The sequence below is a fragment of the Maylandia zebra genome, linkage group LG3 (genome assembly GCF_041146795.1).
Source record: "Maylandia zebra isolate NMK-2024a linkage group LG3, Mzebra_GT3a, whole genome shotgun sequence".
Lineage (NCBI taxonomy): Eukaryota > Metazoa > Chordata > Actinopteri > Cichliformes > Cichlidae > Maylandia > Maylandia zebra.
In genome coordinates, this window is record NC_135169.1 from 53854977 (window position 1) to 53879318 (window position 24342).

Below are 24342 nucleotides of genomic sequence, written 5' to 3' on the forward strand. Positions count from 1 at the left end.
CGGTTTGGCTAAAGCTCAGGCAGTAGAGCAGGTCACTTAGTAATTAGAAGGTCGATGGTTCAGTCCTCGTCTGCTCCTCGTCTAAGTTAGATAGAAGGCGCTTGTGTGAATCAGGCAAGTTTTGTCACGTGCGATATAAGAACCTCCATTTAGCATTTATAAAATAATAAATTTGCTTAATTTAGATTAGGCTTGTTATATCTTCATTATAGGTCACTCATTCCAACCCTGCCATGCAGCCGCACAGCTTTGTTCAAGTGTCGAATTATTTTAAACATTACATAGTGAAGGTTTGAAAGATGGCAGCTGAGGGGCTCATGTGAAGGTGTTTGTTGACAGTATAGCAACAAAACCATAAATAAGATCCAACCCAGAGCAGCAGGGCCTCTAACAGCCAACTGTTATTAGTTTTATACTCTGCCTGCGAACAAGCCACTGCATCCGTAAACTGTTTAGTATTGAATTACGTTAATACAGCTGCAGATATTAGTATTAGACTCCTTGATGTTAATGCAAAGCCACAGGGCTGCTTAGATCTGTTTGACAGAGCAAACAACCATTTTTTTCATGGTAAATATACGTACGCAGAAACTTTCAACCTCCTGATTTTATCAGGGGGTTTGTTGCACGAATAGAAAAACTGTAAAGAGGCAACAGCTGACTTTTATAGAAGACAACTTTCCTGACAAACATCCCACAGCTGCAGCAGAAGTCACGCTTAGAATTAGAGGAATGTTGGTCTGTCATTGACTGTGTGCAAACAATGAACATGGACTGACATTGTGGTTCTGTGAGCTACCTTTTGAAGTATTGATACATATTTAGAAGACACGGTAGTTTTATGGAGTTAACAATGTTATTATTATAACAGTGTGCATGCACTGGATGGCTGGCTTTGCAAAGGATCTTCACTGTGATGTGAATATGTACTTAATGTAAAAATAGAACAGCTGGTTGTGTTTTAAAAAACTATCCAACCACTTCATTAGAACTAAGTTAAACTGGCAAGTTGTGAACAATACAATGTACTTGCATTTGTATAACTTTTTTCTAGTCTCACTCAAAGCGCTTTAGACCACAACCTACCAGAATAATTAAACCTAAGATGCATGTCTGGGGACTGTGGGAGGCAAAGCACACAGTGGGCTTCTTTGTATGTTGGCTGGAGGTCTGTTTTTCATTTTATCATAAACAATGCAACTAATGATTAATGTACAAAGACCATTCAGATGTCTGATGCATTGAGTTTTTCCTTTCCAGTCACCTTTCTCACTCACTATGTGTTAACAGACCTCTCTGCATTGAATCATATCTGTTATTAACCTCTGTCTCTCTTCCACAGCATGTCTTTATCCTGTCTTCCTTCTCTCACCCCAACCGGTCGCAGCAGATGGCCCCGCCCCTCCCTGAGCCTGGTTCTGCCGGAGGTTTCTTCCTGTTAAAAGGGAGTTTTTCCTTCCCACTGTCGCCAAAGTGCTTGCTCATAGGGGGTCATATGATTGTTGGGTTTTTCTCTGTATCTATGGAACGCCTTGAGGCGACTTTTGTTGTGATTTGGCGCTATATAAATAAAATTGAATTGAATTGAATTGAATTGAATAGATGTAATTACTACTGTGTTTAAATATTTTCTATGTAAAATAAAGGAAAACCTACGAGTATCCTACTGCTCAATTATTATGTGTTTGTTAATTTTTTTGCAAATTTGTGGAAAAGTGGAAATGTGTCTGATGCCGAGTTGAACAAACACACACGGAAACACATACCAGACAATATATTCCTCAACTTTGTGTGCAAGTTACAGAACATCTGTGACAGGAGAGCTAAAGTCAGAGTTAATGCCGTCTGAGACGAGTGTCTGGTTGTAAAACATTCTTTTAAGTATTATAGGCTCAAATGTAAACATGAACTTACAACGAGACAGACGGCCTCTCTGTTTGTGAAATGTGAACCACCTACTCTGACCTCATTAATAAACATAGAATTTAAAATGACATTACTATTATATACTATTTATACCACTTTTGTTACATTTTACTCTACTACATGCTTTTAAGTTTTGGGGACAGACATAGTCTGACAGTATAAACTCCTCACATGTTAATTATAGTGCACCACTTCACAACAACGGTTGCTTCAAGCTGCTATTGTAAGATATAGGCCCTCGTGTAGTGTATCTCTAGCATCTCCAGGGTAGAGAGAGTGTAGCGTCGTGTAGACTGGCAAACAGTCCAGTCCCATCCTGCCAAGACTGGCTGTTGGGAATGAGGTTAAATTTATGGTCCCACAAATGTGTCCGTCTGTGTAGACTTTTTGGTTGGACCGAGGCGGAGAGAGGTTTTCACCCATCCAAGATGTTCTTCCATGCAGTCCTCCAATATAATGTTCACTGGGAACAAAAAAACTTCAATGATAAAAAAACTACAGTATGAAAATCACAAAGAGTGGTTGCACGGTCACTTTTTCACTTTTTACCACTGGTTTCACTTGAACGCTTTGCATGCTATTTCAAGACCTGCACCGACTGTTACTGTGATGAAACACATCCCAGTCTTTCCCAACCAAGACTAGGAAGGTCCAGCAGCTGCTTCAAGAGAGGAACATCAAGTCTGGTGTCAAGGCCCTCTACAGCATGGCATGGACCAACCTAAAGAGAGGCACTAAAAGGCTAAGAGGGACTACAAGAAGAGGACTGCGGAGCATCTACAATAAAGATACCCAGGAGACCATCAGCTGGTGAACTCCACATTTTAAAAGATTCCTCACATCCCATCATAGTTTGTTCCAGGCTGGAGAACAGTTTCTATCTGAGAGCCATCAGGGCATTACTCACCACCTAGCACCATATATAATAGTTGATATTATGTACAATAATGCCACACATGTGTGTTTTCATGCAATAGTGTTATATGCCACATGCAATGGTGTATTGTGTGAATGACTATCACCATAAGGAAGGCACCTACTCTCGTTACATTTCATGTATTTATGATCACAATAAGGTTAAATTCAAATTCAAGTGTTATAGTTTTGCTCTCCTTTGTGGCCGGCTGACAGAGCGACAACAGCACAAGCAAGAGTGGCCACAGACCGGTTGTAACACTGCCTCCCTCTGAGAACAGCGCTCGCTGCAGGCAGACGACCGTGCTCTCTGTGCTCGACCATAGAACCAGCTTTAGGGTGGCGTCCCCAGAAAGGAAGGCCTCTGGGTCTCGACGTAGACCGCTGCCCTCACAATATGGATCAGTGGCAGAAAAGGGATCAATGTAATCGATCGATAGTTGACGGATGTTAGACAATCAGACTGCCAAGGATCATCAATATGAAGAAGCATTTGGGGACAGTAAGCAGGAATGTAGATAGACAGACAAAGACAAAACACAAACTATGACTGGCTTTTTCAGTTGCCTCGTGTCTGCCACAGTAGGTGCCTCAATCTTTCTTCTATAACGTGGCAAAAACATGTGGTGGGTGACAGTAGAATATGTGGTAGAGCTCTCACACTGCATTTCATTAGATTTCACAGGTATGCATAACTGAGTGTATATTTACAAAATTCAGTTCACGGTATATATCATTTTCTGCTTTTATCATTCGCCATGTAAACAGAAGCTGGGTGGTCCTTCCTAAAACAAGCAGCCAACCAACCTTGCTGAGTTTTTAGTGATGTGAAGGCAGAAAGAGTAACAAAACCTAACGAAAATAAAAGGAAATAATATTTACATGAATCTGCAGCTTGATGCATGGTGTACGATATGTAGCCATGAGTTCTTTGGTCTCTGCACAGACACTTTATTTTAGACGTGTCTAATTTGGCACCATATGTGGTTTTTTTCATCGGGGAGTAGTTTAAAGCACTACAGGTGCTCTCGCGAGAGTAACTGTCAGCTCCATGTTTACAAGCGGTATTTATTAGGAGCAGTCTCCCCCTACTGTCAGTGCTTTACGGTCTAACCGACCGAGTGTGTCCGTAAACTCGCCGCTGCTTTAATGCGCTACTATCGACATTTTCACAGCCTCTGCTTTTCTTCGGGGTAATTATCGCTGCCCAGGCAGAGCAAGGAACGAAAGAAAGCAGGCACCAAGTCGTCGCCTCGGGTTCTCTTCGAAGGAATAGGCGGGTAAGACCGAAAAACTGAAGCTATTATTATTCAGCGAGCCACTTGACAGCTGACACGAAGAGGCAGCGCTATATTAAAACCATAACAATGAAGCATTTCTGCGCTCTGTGTGCGTCTTTGATTTCTGACACCGAGGAAGCTGCTCTCAAACTCGAGCAATAAGTCACCAGTATTTGTGTTGCACGACTGACGTTATTCCGTTTAATCGTTGCTACATCAAAGGTGGTCATGGTTACAGGCCTTTTCTTTTTTCTTTTTGCTCCACAACACCGGTACCGGGTTAGACTGTGCGCTGTAGATGCGGTTCTCCGGCACGGGCAGAGCGCCAGGCCAAACTCAGTGTTACATACTGGCACTTTAAGGCTCCCGTGTCTGTAAGCAGAACTACAGAGCTCGGGAAACATGGCAGGATACCATCCGGGCTCATATTGTGGCAAATATGTAAGAGATTTTAGTAAAATTCTACTGTAACTTTGTTTGGTTTGCAGAACCGTGTCTGTAAAGGTGCGTCTGTGCAGGTATGATGGTGTTTTTAGAAAATTGCTGATACAAAATGCTTCTTTTTCTTTGCATTAAATGTACACCTTTCTAACAGTACAACATTTGAACCAGTGGCAGTGTTGTTGCTTGATAATTTTATTCCCTTTTAGCAAATGTATTTGACAGCATTAGATTCGTATGTGGTCAAAGCAGTGGCTGAAACAGCAGCACTGGTCAAACACAGGCTCCGTGCGCTTCAGAAAATAGTCACGACTTCTGATCTGTTGATTTGCATTTATGGGCACAGATTAATCCGTTATCTGATGAACAACTACAGAGACCACAGTTCCGGTCATACATGTGACAGATGTTTACATTTCACATATATTATTCTGTAATACACTATTAGTACGTTTTTAAATGGATTATTATTAATACACACTAAAAAGAACTTGTTTAGATTTAAGTACAGTAAGTTCTCATTTAGGTTTAAGCATTAAAATACTTGGCTAAGTTTAAAAATCATGCACTGTTTTAAAGTTTCTTTCCAGGGTGTTTCATGCACATCCAAAGAGTTTATAAGTCATGCTGACAGTAACAAATTCGTGTTTTTCTTCAGATTTCAAGGCTGTTTCTCCCCATTCAAAACTGGTTGTGGTATGATGGCAGAAACTAAACAGGGACAGATGTTGATCTTGTGACCAACAGAGGCCCAGACTGACCGTCATATTATTGCCATAATCAGTCATGAGAAGTTTCGATTAGGAGGTAAAATTAGTCAAGCTAGCTGCCTGCTAGAAATTGTGTTCATATAAGAAGCTGATTATTTACTCCCCCTGTTATCATTTTCTCCTTACAATGTGATGCTAAATTATAAGAGGCTACATGACTTTTTCAGGATCTCTGCATAATGTGATTTGCTTGGCTAACGGCCGTGCTGGAGGATTTGGATAAACATGATGTGATAGGCTGATCCTGCACTAATGCACTGAAGCTTCCACAAGTTGAATTTCTTTCAGCTTTAAGCAAAAATCTATAGATCCATAATTCAGATTGGTAACATGTGCCGGCAGCACATTGAAAGTGGAAGAGAAGCGAGAGCACTAAAGCCTGAAACCAAGCCAGTCCTGCCTTAATGAATGATATCTGCAGTTAAAAACAAAGCAACCATTTTCTCCTGCCTCTCTGTATCTGCAGGTCTCGGTAGCTTGAATGTATTTCTTTTCCAAGTCATAACAGTAAAAGCTATTTTGGCAGCAGACAGCACTCAGTCCTTATACAATGTCAGTGGGATGATTGCCAAAGTTTAATCAGCGCTGCAGGTTTTACTGAATGTGTTCATTTAATAAAACTTGCATGTGCGTGCAGTTTTATCACACAAGTTAATATCTGTAAGTGATTCTGGCTCTGCACATTTCTGGATCCAAACTCTGGTTGCTCTGCTGCTTTGCTGCTTTGGCGAGCATAGAGGATTCAAGACGATTATTTTCACTTTAATTTGTTCCTATTATTCCAGCCTGTTATTTTGCACTCAAGTTAGAAATCTTTACAGGTAATAATAAGGTGAGTTTCTAGCTCGTGTCCCAGCACCTACACTGTACTCAGGCTGCACTCTTGCTTAAACCAAACTGAAGATTTCTTTATCTCTGGTAGCTGTGAGAAAGATAAACACTGCTGTGAAAGACAGTTATTTAATGCAAGTGGATTTATATTTCATTTGAGTGGGTGACTTGAGTGGAGTGTCACTATCCCCACTTTTGGGGTAGAAACAAAGCTGAACTTTAGAGCATGCTTTTGTTCGTGGAGCATCAGGCTGTGCAGCCGTGTTGCTAGTTTCCTTTTGTTTGCTCATCATTAAATTTTGAATGTATGAATTATTATAAAACTATTAATATATAATTATTAGTACGTTATTTCCAGTTGTTCCAGTTTTTGTATTCAACAGACGATGCTTGTGCACTATGTTAAATACTAATTCTTGTCTTTTGTGTAATTTAATTTAATAAAAATAATACTTTTATGATTTTACCCCTTTTTAGACTTATTATCAGAGCTAATACTGTGTATTTTTTGCACATTGTGACTTGCTTTGTTTTTGTAAATCTCTTTGAAGTCATTTATCTGTGGAACAAAAAAGGCCTATAGCTGTCACTTAATAAATATTCATCTGGTGAAGTATGTTGATATCATATTTATTTTTTAAGCAGAAGGGTTATGTTCTCATTGTAGCATTTATCTTGAAGCGCTACTGTTTATTGTTAACATATTAAAAACCGGGTTTGCCAGTAACCTGTACAGCCTGCGTGTGTGTGCCGAGTGTGGAGACAGGAAAATGCAGCTTCCTGTGGGAGGGGACGACGCTGTGATAGATACTGTGCAGCCATCTTCGGGAGCAGGGATGTCTTTTAATCATAAAAACCACAACATTAGGACATAAAGAGTCATATTTTTGTATGTAACTAGCAGGCGATTTCTGCCAGGCCTGCAGGGCTTTTTCAGAACCTTCTCTCTGTATTTTGTGGTCATGTGAACAAAATTGTGTCACGATGCAGATTTTGGCGACCCTTACGTTACATGCAGGCAGTGAACGTTTAAGATGACACGGAAGAGAAACACAAACGATTAAATGGTTATGATATATGCAAAAGTATAAAGATTCGTAATATAGATCTTAATAACTGCTCTATGTGTGAAAAAACAACTATTTGTTATCATACTGTAGCATCAGGCCAATCAGACTGCTGGGTTATTGATCTGGTCTGTTAAGCAGCAGAGGGGGTTGGCTAGGGTTGGTGTCACTACTGGTAGCATCATGTGATACATGGACCCTACAGATGTTGCACAGTCATTTCATTTTTGGATGCTTCTCTCAGTTCAGCCCTGCGACAGTGTCAGTGCCAACAGCCTCATCATTGCCTCCTGCAGCTGACACACAACTTCACACACAACTGCTGCAGACAGAGAGCTCCTCCCCCCTGACAGCTGATGTAGTTAACATGCTTAACACTTAAACTCAGAGCTCAGTAAAACTCTCATTTCAACTGAAATATTAAACTATTATCAAAAATGTTAACCTAGCTGCCATGCATATGAGCATTAGCTGTGCAGAGCAGAGGGGAGGCTGCAGCTGAGCTGAACAGAGTGTGGAGAGCTAATCAGAGCAAATACAGAGTGAAATCTGGAGCAGGCGACAGTTGTAGGCTGAAGAGCTGCAGCTTGAGGTGGAGCAGAGTGAACGGGGGGGCAGGTTGAGGCAACTTGAACTTTTCTGTTTTTACAATAACGCACTGATATTTTCCGAGGTGTCACTTCTTTGCCGTTACTTCTGTTGTTGTGGGATGGGGTCAAATTTCCCCCCTGTGCTACAGAAAATGGTATCAACCATTGAGTGTTTTCCTGGGGATTTGCAGTAGCGGTTTTTGATACGGGCGACATGGGCGGTTGCCTGGGGTGGCATCGTGGTGCGGGGCAGCATCACAGGCATCAGCAAAAAAAAATTGCTCATACTCATGCTGCCCCGACATCAGGCAGCGCATATTGGGAATGGCAGAGGCACCGATCGGTTTTCTATCGCCCATTTGCTGGGAGTAAGGGCGCCCTCCGTTTGCGAGGTGCGCCTGCTGCTTGCGGCACAGGGAGGAGAGGGCGGGGCGGCGGGGGATTCTCTGACCGGCTGGAGCAGCGTCTAATAACCAACTCGCCAAATAAAACAAAATAAAAACAAAACAACAAACACGAAAACACCAGACATGATACAGACTTATAATTTGCACCGATGTTTTTTCGAAATTCTATACGAGAAAAGTGAGCGCGAGAGCCCTCGGTGCGCCTGCTCGCTGCCGAAGTCAAAGTAAACTTTATTGTCATCTCCGCTACAGTCCAGTATATAGAGAGACGACGAGGCTCCAGTTACAGCAGTGCAAGTAAACAAACAATAAATATAAGAAGAGTAAGAAGATAAATATACACTTTAGGACTCGTGGTAAAGGATCAATAACAATTTAAAATGTATAATTTACAGTTTGATGATTTAAAGTCTCACACACAACCCGTCGAAAGGGGAGGGGCCGGCTGCTTCCAAGTAGAGCACATTTCATTCATAATGTTGTAAATTATGTATTCATGATTTGAATCCTGGGTTGTGTGAAATCCCAGAAATTAGGGCTGCTCAATTAATCGAATTTTAATCACGATTACGATCTGGGCTTTCAACGATCATTAAAAATGACTGAGCCGATTATTAGCCCCTCCCTCATTTATCCGCGACACCTTAAAGGCCGGTCCGTGAAAATATTGTCGGGCATAAACTGGTCCGTGGCGCAAAAAAGGGTGGAGACCGCTGATTAAGAGGACCCGAGGGAAGCTCGGAAAGCTAAGCAGAAGTTATTTGGAGAGTGACTGCCATTGGTTGAAAAGAGAGTTTAAAAAAAAAAAACTTCAGTGGTGTTGCACACTATTTTATATTATTTTTTTTAAAGTCATTGTTAACCTTTTAAAGCCGGTCAGAGCAGCACGCTCCGTTTTGTGTAACTATTTTTAAATCCCTGTAGAACCTGAACCGTGTAAGCTAGCGCAATAATTTGTTTTGCATATGAAACCGGAGGAGTTGTACTTACATCTGATGCCATCAGCTTGTCCTCGGTCACGGTTTCCTTCCACATATAGCTTTGCAAAAATTGCATAAAAAGCGCTTGCAGGAACAAAAACATAATATTCCAGAAACACGCTTTGCCGATCCTATCAGCTGTTCGTAACACTTCCCACAGTGAAATGATGCACATGCTGTTTTCTTTGCAAATTTGCATCATAGGATTGTTTTTTGTTTTTCCTGCAGTATATAAAAATTGCTGTATCTCCAAAATAAAACTATGAAGACACTCAAAATAAATTTCCTGTTGTTGTAAACTATTTTTTGCAACTTTATTGTATTTAAAGTTTTGAGGGATAAACCTCTTAAATTTCTCCAAGTAGAAATATATGTAAACAAAACAAAAGCGATTTTCTATTTTTTTGTAGTTTATTGCACTTTTTTGCAATTTATGTAATTACTATGGACTTAATGCATACATATTATTAAAATATGGGCTATAACAGTTGTATTGATGTATAGCAACTTGAAATGCTCCCACAAATGGCACTACAACATGTAAAAAAAATAATATAAGCTCTGGTGGACTTGGTTCTATAGTAGGTCTTAAAGGGTTAAATAAATATCGTCAAATAATCGTGATCTCAATTTCAGTGAAAAATAATCGTGATTATCATTTTTGCCATAATCGAGCAGCCCTACCAGAAATACACCTTAGACTAAGTGAATCTGTGAACTAAGGTGTTGGTCTATTAGGTTATGTTGTGGTGATCCCTGAGTTGGGGGATGGGTGTTCATACTGGAGTGCAAAATTAAAACCAATGGAAGATGGACAAGAAAAGTTCAAAGCCATCAGGTCCTCAGTTTAGAAAAACGAGAAAAGAAGAGGAGGAGAAACGAGCAAAAGATGCAGGTAAGCAGATGTGTCATTGGATAATGGCAGGTCATCCTGAAACTATCAGAATCAGAATACTTTATTAATCCCTAAGGAAATTATGTGGGTTACAGTTGCTCCAAAAATAAATGGTAAAAATAGTAACAGTAACAGACTAAACTCCAAATATTATGTTACAGATTTTAATATTAATTAGTCATTGTCAGTTGTTGATTTGTCCTGTTCTCATTGTATGACGAATTATGATGGCTGTTTGGTAGCTCTTTGCATACAATGCATACTCTCTCTCTTTTCATATGTGTGTGTGTGTGTGTGTGTGTGTCTCTGGCGAAATTCAGTATGGTTCCGACAACAGTTTTATGTTAATGTATAATCCTTGATGTGTTTTGTGTGTGTGTGTGTGTGTGTGTGTGTGGGGGGGGGGGGGGGGGGGGTGCCAGAGGGAGTGTTTGCCCGGGGCGCCAAACAGGCTAGGACCGCCACTGGGTGTTTGCACTGAGTTTGGATTTCTGGTATTGTGACACCCCTGCAGTGCCACACATGTACCACAGAACATCTAGATCCTGTTTACAGTTGCTAATATGCTTCGATAGAGCAAAATGAATATTATCTTTGACTAACTAGTAAAGTGTCAGATTTCATACAGCAAAGACACTTATGAGATTGTGTTTACGCGTTTAAACAGTGGTGCACTCACTATGAATAGCCACAGCCATGACTAACAGTTGCACATAGGAGCATTTCTATACATGCACCATTGTAAGTGGAAAGTCAGTGCACCTGTTTCTGTGGTGGTAGAGATGTGGGGACAACAATCATGTAAGTGTGGCTTAAATAACACCAAATGATGGACGTACACACGAGGAACAGGCATTTGATTAAAAATCAGTGCCCTGCAACTCCTCTGAGCTGACCTGGTGACATACTTGTATCACTTTTTAAATAAAATAAGTCGAGCACAGATGTTGCACCCTGGACTGGTCGCTGGTCTGACCACACTAAGGATGAACATGCACAATCACCACAAGCTGTATAACTAAGTGTACTGGTTGAGTAATCGCTTGTTTTCTCATTTTTATCATCTTTTCTCCTCGTCCTCCATCTGTGCACTGGAGACTCTTCAGTCTGATTATATTTTTTTCATAAATTGATTTAATTATTTTCAGCATTCCTCAATCATATCAGGGCTGATTTATTTATTGATTTTAATTGATATTAGGTTCCTCCTCCAGTGTTTTATCCTGAGAGTCATGAGCCATAACTTGAACCCACCCCCAGTGAAACCAATCCTTCTGTCAACCTTATGCACAAATTCCTCGGTCTAATTTGAGAGGTGACACACGTTCTCCCCGCCCATGGCCTGGCCCCACTCTCACTGTGTTTCTCTACCCTTCTTCACCCCACTGGAACCAATCTTTCCACCATCACTTTTTTATCTTTGTTTTTTCCGTCCCTGGTCTTCACAAATAATTTCAAGGTGCTGATGTGGTGGAGCGATATTTCAGCGAGTATAATTGCAGAATTGATATTTGATCTGTTTCGGTGTAAAATCATCCCAGCTCACTGTATTGTTCAGTCCTCCTGAAATTCCACAGTGGAACAAAAGGAAGTAACTGAGCTGCGCTCAAAGCACTTTGCACTACACATCATAGTCACATGACCACGCACATATTCATTTTTTGTATCTAATATTGACACATGCACACTCACAGTGGGATGGATGTGTAGGACAAAACCTGGGCTTCAGGATGTAGAAAGGAGGAGCTAGGAATTGTACTACAGACCTTGTGATCTGTGGACAAACCAGATGTGGTTGTGGAGGTAGATGGTCCACGGTGTGCACTGTGTCGCAGTTGTTACTTGATTGGGTTAGTACTCCATCGTCCCACCACAATTCAAAGACATTAATTTGATCTTCTGATTCTAAACTGGTCATTCTGTATGTGTTACCCTGTGGTGGACTGGCAACCAGTCCAAGGTGTGCCCCATGTTTTGTCCAGTGACAGCTGCACAAACCTGAGTAGAACGAATAATTAAGAAAATGGATGAAGAAACTTACAACTCCAAAGTTCTGTACGTGATAGGAGCGACACAAAACAGCGATTACTAGTTAGCATCCAAATTCTAGAGGAAACTATTGTGTCTGTGTTAAACTACAGGAAGCAATGAACACTGAAGCCGACATACTGGGTATAGAGCTGGAGTCAGGACATTTCTATACTGCACAGCATGCTGAGATGTTTCCAGCTAATAGTTCTCTGAAAACCACAAATTTTGTGTTAATTTTAATATTGTATGCCTGTTGAACTGTTATCATCAATCATTTTCATAGATACAATTAAAGAAATGGAAACAAATGACATTCTTTTTGTAACCGTCTGCTTGTAGCGGGGTGCCTAAAATACAATTTAAACGCAGTGATGGGAATAACGGCGTTACAGGTAACGGCGTTACCTTTTTCAGTGACGAGTAATCTAACTAATTACTATTTCTATTGTTACAACGGCGTTACAGTTACTAACAATAAAATGCGGTCCGGTCGCGTTACAGATTTTCAACAAACAGTTTTGTGTTGTGTGTCAGAACAATGAGGCGACTGCTGTCTCCAGGTAGAAACAGCAGTGATACACCTGCTGCTGTCAGACCTGCAGGTCTCAGGCTGTGATGTTTCCTTTATAGTGGACAGAAATTATTTTTTTGCAGTGGCACAAATAATTTGTGGCATCTCATTGAAGAACAGATGATTGTTCTATAAATAGTTTGAAATGGTTATTTAAAAAAATCAAGGTAAAAGGTAAATGGATGCAAATAACTTTGTTGTTTGCAAAACTTGTGCATGTGGTTTTAAAATTGACATTTATATTTGCATTTAAAGTTATGAAATATGATTCAATAAACATGTTTGTGGTTGTTACAGTAAAAATAGAACTTTTTCTACTCGGATTTTATGTTTTCTGTCTGATTTTAGATCAATTGTGTTAATACAGTTTGTCAAAATGAAAACATGACTGTAAATTCAGACACGTGAGGTTGTGCTGAAAAGGATGATACCAAACAAGACAAAGTAAATCATTTTTAACGGCGAAATGTGGAGGAAACATCAAAAGTAGTTAAAAATGGCCAGTTACAACCTGGACCCCAGAGGGTTAAACGTTTTTTTAAAGTAACGCAATAGTTACTTTTTAAGTAATTAATTACTTTTCAAGTAATTAATTACTTTTAGAATCTTGTAACTCAGTTACTAACTCAGTTACTTTTTTTGAAGAAGTAACTAGTAACTAGAATTCAAAGTAACTTGCCCAACACTGTTTAAATGTGATTTCTTGCAGTTTTCTGCTATCTTTAAACACAACATTCAGCCTCTCATGTTAGGTGATTTTTTTTACACCTGAAATATTTGTAGATCTGTGAGTCGTCTGAAGGGTTTGCTAGATTGTTTGGAGGATGTTAAGAGGAACCCAGGAGGGATTTTTGACTCTAATGTTTGATAAACAGATCAATGCTGTAATCAAGTCCAGTTTCTTTCATCTTCTTGCTAAAGTGAAGCCATTTCTCTGTTTCAGAGACTTTGACAGAGCTGTTCATGCCTTCATTTCATCTCTCCTCGACTCTCTGTAATAGTCTTTACTCTGGTGTTAGCCTGTCATCAGTTAGCCGACTGTAGCTGGTCCAAAACGCTGCAGCACAGTTACTAACTGGGAGGTGAGACCACATATCTCCCATACTGGCATCCTTACACTGGCTGCCAGTTAGTTTTTGAATTAATTTTAAGATTTTATTATTTGTTTTTGAGGCGTTGCACGGGTTAGCACCCTCATACCTTTCTGATCTGTTGAATTGGTACGCTCCTGCAAGATCACTGAGGTCTGCGGACCAAAGCTCAGAGGAGACCGAGCCTTTGCTGTGACTGCTCCTTCACATCAGGACCTCCCCAACACTTTCAAACCCGTCTTACAAACCCACTTTTATTCTTTGGCTTTTAAATCACAATCAGTTGGTACTGCTTGTATTGGTCTTATTTCTCACTCAAATCTTCTAATTTTATGATTCTTGTTTCCTAACTTTTGCCATGTCTTCCTATGTTTTTGTCTCTGTTGATTATCTTAAATGTACAGCACCTTGGTCAATGTGCTATATGAATAAATTTGACTTAACACACGCAACCTTGTGACCCTGACACGTTTTATGTTTACTTTAGTAAAACTCACAGTATCGCATAACCCCATTAGAGCACTTTGCTGTCAGACTTGTCTTACTTGTGGCTCCTGGGTTTTAAAAAGTAAAACGGGAGGCAGAGCTTTCAGAGTCTCTTCTGCAGAAACCAGCTGCCAGTCGGGATTCGAGAGACATCCATCCTCTCTACTTTCATACTTAACACTTCCCTTTTTGCTAAAGCATATAGTTGGGTTGGATCAGGTGACCCTGAATCCTCCCTTAGTGATGCTGCAATAGGTCCAGGCTGCAGAGGACTGTGCACTAATGTTTCTTATTCACTCACTATGTGTTTATACACCATTCTGCATTTATTCATTAGTTATTATTGATCTCTTTCTGTCTTCCACGCTGCGTCTTTCGTTCTGTCTTCCTCCCTTCACCCCAGACCGGTCACGGCAGTCTGGTCTGGTTTCTCAGAGCTTTTCTTCCTCCTCACTAAGTTCTTGCTCAGAGGGGATCGACTGATTGTTGGGGTTCTCTCTGCATTATTATTGGGCCTTTACCTTGCAGTATAAAGTGCCCTGAGGTGACTGTTGTTGTGATTTTGGTGTTTTATGTATAAAATTGAAATGAATAATTGTGCTGCAGTGGCTGGACACAGTTGACACACCAGTCAGGCTGGAGACAGAAACTTAGACTGTAAGGAATAGAGGATAACTGTCACACAGGAGGAGTAGTGGGGCGGTAATTGAGTGCATGAATACTATTTCTGAGCACTCTTCCTCAGTATAAAGAATGTATTTTTGCATTGTCACCGTTCACTTGTCACCTGCAGTAAAAGGTGCAGGACTGCATCAGTTACACAGAAACCACCAAAAAATGAGGCCTGGGCTCAAAATGCTACCATTGTATCACTGTTAGCACTTTAAATGAAAGCATTTGTTGAAACTGTTACCGTACACGATGTGTTGACACAATTTTATAATAATTAAACATTAATACGACAAACTAGCTAAATTTAATGTCAAGCTCTAGGTTAGCTCAAGTCATTTGGCACCAGGTGAACTGACCCGGGTGAGCGGTAGAGGTTGCCAGGTTTCCATTTTTGCAATATGAAGCAAAATAAAAAGTCTTTGAGTTTATTAAACTTAATGTTCTCTGACCTTTAGAAACCCAAATCCTCTTTCTAATTCCACAATCTCCTGTATGTTATTTTCACAAATGTTTAAAGTTTCTAGCTGTGAGGAGATGCATTTCTAGTATAAACCCAGAGCCCCACTAATCCATGAGACGGTGTGGCATTTACTAGGGTTTTACTTTGATGCCTTTTTATAGTGGCCGTGTGACCAAACACCTGTCTCAGCCTTTGTGGCTTAGCTATGAGGGTCTTCAAATGTCTGTGTGGAGACAGAAAATAACTTTCCCTCCATCACAGTGGAAACTTGGTGTGACTGAGCTGGAAAGACACGAGGAACACGTGTAAGTTTGAAAACACAGACTTTAGCCGTGATCCTGCAGGAGGACTTACTGTCCTACAATAAAGAATAAAAATGTAAAAAAAGATTGTATAATCTACAGTAAAAATAACATTGTTGACCCTCTAGAGTTGATGGATACACATATCACTTACTCATTTAAGTCAAACTACCATTTTCTAATTTGTGTTGAAGTCACATTCAATGCAGGAAGAAACCATAAAAATATTTTTTAAGGACAGAGTAGAAGAAACTATGACTTCACTCTCGTATCAGTGGAAAAAAGCACCTCAGTAGCCAATCACAAGATTATATGGGAACATTTGGTGGCTCTGGAAAAAAAGGGGACGTTGTGGGAGTGGCTTCAAAATCAATAACGGTGATTTTAATAGTGAGTCTTTAGATTAGTGTGTTTAGAGTGCATAGTTATTGTGTCATGTAGTCATTGTCTGCTAAATTTGTATTTAATTGCTTGAAATTTTCAATTTGTATTTGCATTTCAAATGATGAAACTGATTAAATGTATCTTTGGGTTTCACAGCAAACAATCTCTTCAGTTTTTCTGTGATTTATTAATACAGCATATAGCGATAAATTTTAACATCTTTTAAACACTTTACTTGTATTTTTCCAATTATCATACAGAACATTCGTATTATTTTACAGATAGCCACATCCCCACAAATCATAAAGACAGATAACACCAAGACAAGAAGAGAGAAAAGAAAATAGGGGTGCACCTCTCAGTTTTTACAGGCCTGTTCAAGGACAGACAGAAACATTCAAGGTTCCCGTTCCAGACCAGGTGGATTGTTGTCGTATGTTAACAGAGGCTCCCATGTTGTGTGGAATTTGCTGATGGATCGGTGGAGAGTACATCTGATTTTTCAGCTTGACATTTTGCATAACATCCCTTATCCAGTGGTGATGTGATGGAGCAGTAGTAGGCTTTTAAATAAAATCAGGCGTCTCGCTAATAATGACAAAAAGGCAATGACCAGAAACAGAAGTCGCTATACCAGAGAAACAACCAAAAATTGCCACCAAGGCGAGATGTTATAGGCACAGGCTTTAGAGATGACTTCAAAACATGATGACCAGAAAAGAGCAATTTTCAGACAGGACCAAAACATATGAAGGGACGTAGCTGGAGTCTGTTTACATCTAACACACGATGGGTCAATGTTTGGAAATATTGTCGCTAGTTTAGCTTTTGAGTAACCTGTGTAACACTTTGAATTGTATTTAGGAGTGTCTTGAACATAGAAGACGAGTGGACCCTGGAATGTTTAGATCTTTCCAGAGATCTAACCGGTCTGGTGATGGTTTACATCATTGAAAATAAATAATTGATTCTTGGCAAGACCATCTGCTACTGGTTTGATGAAAGCTGCAGACAGTGAGGGGCGAGCGGGCATCGCTGCCTGGTGCCCTCTGGAGACTGAAGCTGGAGGATGTTTGGTCATTTGTTCTGAAACAAGCTGTTGGGGGATTATTTAATATTTTTAACCAGTTTATCAAAGAGTTTTTTCTGCATTTAGAGACAATATTGTGTTTTTTACTGGATGAGTAGTCTATTAAATTAATCTACGTGTATTTGTTGATGAGGGCCTACCTTTAATGAAACCAGTTGGTCAGGATGAGTTAAGAGGGGGGTTATCTTCTCTAATCTCTCTGAGAGAGCTTTGCAGATTATTTTATGGTCAACATTCGTGGGAAACACAGGGTGTTTGCTGGTTTTAGCAGGAGACTAATGTTGGCAGAATTCATATTTGATGGTAGTCTGCTGTTTTCCTTGATTTCCTGCAATGGTCTGTGGAGTACTGGTGCCAGAATCGTCCAGAATTCTTTGTAGAATTATGTTGGAAATCCATCTGGACCTTATTATTGGGCAGACTTATCAGAGCTTCCTGGAGTTCGCAGGTCATGAACTCACGATTGCACTGGACATGCTCTGGAGTGAGGCTTGCTCTTATCTTTGAGATGATGTTCCCAGTTCCTGATAACAGTGCTAAAGATTCTCTCTGTCATGACTTGAGCAATTTGAGGTGCATGAGCCTCCTTTCAGGAGAGACTCACTTATATGCCTGTGCTTAATCCAGCTATTAAGCGGCTGTACCTCAGGTGGTAGAGCAGGCCACCGACTACCCGAAAGGTTGGTGTTTCAATCCAGTCTGCGTGCCGAATATCCTGGGAGATGATAGTAACCTCATGTTGCTCTCTGACACACCCATTGGAGTGTGAATGTTTAACTTTATTATGACACTCCTTGCAGGTCCAGGGTTTGCAGGTTTTATTAAGTGTACAAATAAACTTATCATTATTAAATATTTTATTTTGTTCCATTTAGCACCTTGAGTAAACCTTTGTTGTGATTTAGTGCTATATAAATAAAAACTTGTTAAAAAGAAAATAAGTTCATATGGTTGAAATCTCTGGATTCTGCCAGACCTGTAGTGCTTTTTCAAAATTTTCATTCAGCATTTACTGGTAATCCAGATTTTGGTGACCATTAAGTCACGTACAAGTGACACATGTTGAATGTGACACATGAAAATGAAGTTTTGTTCCAACATATATTCACATATATGCTGAGATCATATAGTGAGAGGTGGTGGACTAGTTTGTAATAAAACAGCTGTTTCTAAGGCTACGTCCACACGCACACGGGTATTTTTGAAAACACAGATTTTTCTATGTTTGATCTTTTCGTCCACACGTAAACGGCGTCTTGGGTCACTGAAAATGGAGATTTTTAAAACTTAGTTTTTGCGTTTACGTGTGGACGAGGAAAACTGAGATTTAGTCGCGCAATGTCAAAGGCGTGCACCGTTTTTGACCTCACGCTGTGCTCACGTTATTGTTTACATGAGATTAATTTCTACAATGGTGGACAGAGACAAAATACTGTTGCTGTTAATCTGTCTGCAGTTTTTAAACACTGACACACACACAGTTACTGTCCCTCCATTTAGAAAGGCAGAGGCGCACGTGGCTTCTACATTCAACACAGACGCTCTCACAACTCAAATCCCAATGTCGATTTTGAATAAATTGAATTTGTAAAAAATTAAATGTATGTATGCTGTATGCATTTTGTTCATTATTAAGTTGCAAGTCTACACAACAGCCAAGCTTCTGTCTTTAGTTATTAACATTTGAAATGCACGTGTGGACGTAGCCTAAATATCTTATTTTATTGCATTCTTATTATGATTCTGTTGTGTGTCAGCTGTATCCGGGGAGGTGAAAGAGTTCCCCCTCATGTCAAAAGCGAGTCACTCCTCACTTCCCTGACACTTGATTTGAATGACTGCATCTTGTTTTTCACATACTAATGTGGACTACTCTTTATTGAAATAAACTGTGTCTGTTAGTCGACCTATTAGCACAGAAACCCACCAAACCCAAGCAGCATCATTACAGTTACAGGTCTTCTTATCCTAGAGCTGTGAAATATTTTAATGTTTGCTACCAACTAAGTGTAATTACATTCAGTCCTTCACCAAAAACATGATATACTCTTCTTAGTAAATTGATATTCACCACCTAGACATATTTATCCTGCAAATGTTAGTCTCTATTAAACATAAGCAGATTTGAATGATTAGCTTTTTAATCTGCAGTAACAGAACAAAAAGCTGTTTATGCTGGTGAAGCTCGGACTCTGTCAGACTGCTGTTGTCTCGGTGTTGAATATTTAATAAGTCTTTTCTCAGAAACCGCAGCAGGTCACGTCGACGCTGGCCATGCTGCACACTGATAAACTACACCAGGACGTGCACACGCACTGAGAAAGTCTCACATAGATTCACTAGTTGCTAAAGATAGAGCATTCAATCCACCCTTGAGATGATTATTTATTTTATTGCATATGATTCTATTGGCTGTTCGGGGTTGTCTGTCCTATCCAATCTTAAATCCACACTGGTGAAACTTTCATACTTCTGTCTTTTCTCGTCTCATCTCTCCCTCCCTGATTCTGCCTGTTCTCCGTCCTCGCCTGTACTGTAATCACATTACTCTCTCTCTGTCTTCTCTGTAGATCTGAGCGTACACAGAGCATACCCTGCCATCCTTGTCTGATGAAAGAGTCACGACATCTGCTTCAGATACACAGACCATATTCGCATACAAAGATGCAGCCCACTGTGGTTCTTCTCTTCTCCTCGATCTTCCTCCTGGCTTTCATCATCCCATTCTGCTTCTCCCAGAACGAGGGAGACCTGGTTGTTCAGACACGTACCGGTCGAGTTCGAGGCATCCGCCAGCTGGTGCCGGATCAGAACTACATAACTGCTTTTCTGGGCATCCCCTTTGCTGAACCCCCACTGGGGAACCGCCGTTTCCGTCCTCCAGAACCCAAACGTCCGTGGACTGGAGTGATCGAGGCCAAGGAATACCCCAACGCGTGCTATCAGTATGTGGACACAGCATTCCCAGGCTTCCAGGGCAGTGAGATGTGGAATCCTAACAGAGACATGAATGAGGACTGCCTCTACCTCAATGTCTGGGTGCCCTCCTCGCCCAGACCTCACAACCTCACTGTCATGGTGTGGATCTATGGTGGAGGTACTTAAGAATTCACAAACCATACTGGGAATATCACTCCAATTGTCATTGGAGCACTGGGTTAGCCGTTCCTGATATATTACATTAGAAAATTCCTCGTCTGTCAGATTATTTTTTATGTAGAAGGACTGAGGATATTACGCTGGAATTCTAATCATTAAACGTCTTGAATAACAGTGTTGAATTGTTGTAGTACGCTCTAATATTGTAGGTTAATGCTGTGATATTCCACGTTTCCAGGCTTCTACAGTGGATCTTCTTCTCTGGATGTGTATGATGGTCGTTACCTAGCTCACAGCGAGACAGTCATTGTGGTTTCGATGAACTACCGGATCGGTGCTTTCGGCTTCCTGGCTCTGCATGGCTCCTCCGAGGCTCCTGGCAATGTCGGCCTCCTTGACCAGAGGATGGCGCTGCAGTGGGTACAAGACAACATCCATTTCTTTGGTGGAAACCCTAAACAGGTGTGTTTCTTATTGCTTTATTTGCCTAGCCTCTGTTATGCTAGAATAATTATGAGCCTGTTTTGATTTAGTTTTCTGTTTGTTCTCTTTGTGAAACAGGTTACGATCTTTGGCGAGAGTGCTGGCGGAGCTTCAGTAGGATTCCACCTGTTGTCTCCAGACAGCCGACCCACTTTCACTAGAGCCATCCTCCAGAGCGGGGTCCCCAACTGCCCCTGGGCCTCAGTGAGTCCCGCTGAAGCCCGCAGACGTGCTACACAGCTGGCAAAGTTCGTCGGTTGCAACGGAGGCAATGACACCGAGATAATAGACTGTCTGCGCAGTAAAAGTCCACAGCAACTTATCGATCATGAGTGGCAGGTAATTTACACAAATTCTGCTTGACTTATCGTGTTGTTTGCAACGTGGACGAGAGACTTATTTTCAGTTTGATGTTCTTTAAATTCAAACCACTGGCTCTGTGATGCAATGACATGGTTTATTACCTGTGGTTCCTACTAAGTGCACAATATGTTGTTAAGGATCAAAATCAGACCGGACTCAAACGCAAGACTCTCTCAAACAGTTCAGGAGAGTGCTCCTAAGAACACAAAACAGCCCACTGCTCTCCAGCACGGGCTTCTCCAACCAAGGGCATGTAGTTAGTAAGTTTTTCTCATTCAAAGCCAAGTTGCACAAACACGGATATAAGGAGCCGTGTTTCAGTAACTGAAGACCGAAATGGGAGGTCAGACTAACGAGGACAGAGGGACCATGCCAGTATGTACCTGTATCAGTCAGGGCTGCAACTGAAGATTATGTTGGTAGTTGAACAATCTGCCAATTTTCCTTCCATTAGTCAGTTAGCCAGCGATTATTTCAACAACTCTCACAGTGCTGTGGGCAAACCTGTTCTAGTCTTCAGTCCTCACCTGCTCAAATCTGCCCACTCTGCTGTCTCGTTCCACAGAAAATTAAAATAATGAAACACATGAATTTGAAAATAATCAAATGTATTTTTAAAAGGACTCAATAGGACTGTCAAAATAAAAATCATATAAATAAAAATATTGGTTGCACAAATTAAAGTGCTATTAGTATTTAAATACAAAATAATGTGCAAATAGGAAACTAATTTGCTTTCTAGTCCAAAATAACAGGTTAACCCTGTAATGCTATAAGTTTCTGAGACCTCTGTCACATCAACATGATCAGTACTTCCCATAATTTCAAAATGTTGTGGACAAAACTATTTTTTGTCTAAAATTAACATTGTTGCCAAAAATGCCCAATGTATCGAATGCGATACAAAAAATATATAATAAAAATATATCATACACAACACGATATAGCAAAAAAAAATATTGTGGATTTTGTTTTAAGGGTTAATAAACATCTCAGTTCAAAAAAATCTGAATTTTCTGGCTATTTTTTGACGGGTTGGGTCTGACAGGGTTAACAAAGTTTACAGATGATTCAGTTCATGAATCCACAATTACTCTGAACATGTTCATCACGATCATTTACCAACAAAACAGATTTAGAAAAGACCGTTGCTCATCACATATTTGGTTATAGATCATAGTTTCTCATTAGGTGGAAGAGGTTTACTGCAATATTAAAGTGTGAGATTTAAAGATTTACTATCACGTTTCATCCTGAGAAGTTTCCGACAGCTAATGTAAACATTACTGTAAAAACATTCATATAAACAACATGTCAATGCAACCCACTAACTTGTCAAAGGAGCTTGCAAAGAAAAGCGTCTGGACTTCTTTAAGTTGCTTGTCCCTCTGTGGGGGGATTCTCCCACTAGGTTTATATCTGGGACTCTCCACCATTTGACCTTAGAACTGAAGAAGCTTCTCGGATGAGAGGTGAAACGTCTTCAAGCAACTTAAAGAAGTCCAGACGCTTTTCTTTGCAAGCTCCTTTGACTACGATGACCTGGATGACTGAGAACCTTCACAGACAACCCACTAACTTCATAAAACTGACCCATTTGGACATCGCAGCTCCAGCGTGCCAGCGTTTTAAATGCTCGTGCACTGCATCAGTGCTGTCATGGAAGGAAAGCTCTGCTTTGCACAGTCTGCATTTAACTTTGTTTGCTGTTACATGCTTCCACATTTTTTTAAATCTCCCCGTTGCCAAATCTTTATAATCGACGACGTCATGTTGACGAATCGTTGCAGCCCCAGTACCAGTATGTAAAAGTCACACAAAAGGAGTAGCTTGGTTCTGGAGTAGAAAGTAGCACTTCTTGGTGTTCAATGTTGCGTTATTTCACAGTCCCATGTGGGTTTGTAATCCATGCAGGTTCTGCCATGGTCCGCTCTGTTCCGATTTTCATTTGTGCCTCTTGTGGATGGCGAGTTTCTGCCCGACACTCCTGAGGCCATGCTCAACTCAGGGAACTTTAAAGACACGCAGATTCTCCTCGGCGTTAATCAGAATGAAGGCTCCTACTTCCTGCTGTATGGAGCACCAGGCTTCAGCAAGGACAACGACAGTCTGATCTCCAGAGAGGACTTCCTGGAAAGTAAGTTCTCCAAAATCATGTTTGTTTTTTGGATGGATATATGTAACTGAGCAGAGAGAATTGTATAAATCCATCCAAAACATTCAAGTTAATTCTGCTTCAGGTTATTACGGCACAGTTTTACTTCTATCTTGTTAAAAACTTCAGTGTCACTCTTCCAGGTGTTAGGCTGAGCGTACCTCATGCTAATGATATCGGCCTGGAAGCAGTGGTGCTGCAGTACACCGACTGGATGGATGAGAATAATGAGATAAAAAACCGTGATGCCATGGATGACATTGTCGGTGACCACAACGTCATCTGCCCGCTGGCCCACTTCGCTCGCTCTTATGCACAACACAATGCCCTCAAGGCTAATGTGGGTGGCATCAACTTTGGTGGGGTGAACAGTGGAAACTCACAAGGTAGGATACCCGAGTACCAGTGTGGTCTGACAGATCTAGAAGTATATATATCCCATACCCAGACACGCTACTGTTTGAATGACCTGCTTTCTGTTGATAGAACAATTTGGTACGATACTTAAATTAAACTGTGCGTTAAATTTCATGTTTTCACTTTTTAATGCAGATGATAGCTGTTTAAAATATGCTAGGACAACTTTACAACAATTTAATCTGCATTTGTCATGTAAGCGAAACTGTTGATACTCTGATGATAGATCAGTAAAATATTCTAGTTGGAAAAATGATTTATTTTTTAACTGTCCTTGTAAAAGATTAAAACATATCTGTAGTTTCTGAGTAAAAATGAAATAATAATGATGATTAATTATTTATAATTGTAATTTTCATGCATTTTCTTCCACCATTTATTTCTTAAGGAGGGATGTATCTTTACCTTTTCGATCACCGGGCATCCAATCTGGCCTGGCCAGAATGGATGGGGGTGATCCATGGCTATGAGATTGAATTTGTTTTCGGGCTGCCACTGGTGAAGAGACTCAACTACACCCGAGATGAGGAGAAGCTAAGCCGACGTATGATGAAATATTGGGCCAACTTTGCTCGGACTGGGTGAGGCCACAAAAAAAAACTACCTATGGAATCAGGGTCTATGTCCACGTCCAGT

The 24342-nt window shown here is 40.5% G+C and overlaps 1 protein-coding gene across 1 annotated transcript in view; it reads left to right on the plus strand.

Annotated features, from left to right (window-relative positions):
* Positions 1-3919: 3919 nt before the first annotated feature.
* Positions 3920-24342, plus strand: part of ache (acetylcholinesterase (Yt blood group)) — a 29071-nt gene continuing 8648 nt past the window's right edge. Inside the window, exons 1-7 of the mRNA XM_004574319.3 lie at positions 3920-4121; positions 19760-20286; positions 20527-20750; positions 20850-21110; positions 23049-23271; positions 23433-23675; positions 24095-24287. Of these exons, the coding sequence (XP_004574376.3) occupies positions 19800-20286; positions 20527-20750; positions 20850-21110; positions 23049-23271; positions 23433-23675; positions 24095-24287 (1631 nt within the window). The 5' untranslated portion in view covers positions 3920-4121; positions 19760-19799. The remainder of the gene's footprint in view (positions 4122-19759; positions 20287-20526; positions 20751-20849; positions 21111-23048; positions 23272-23432; positions 23676-24094; positions 24288-24342) is intronic.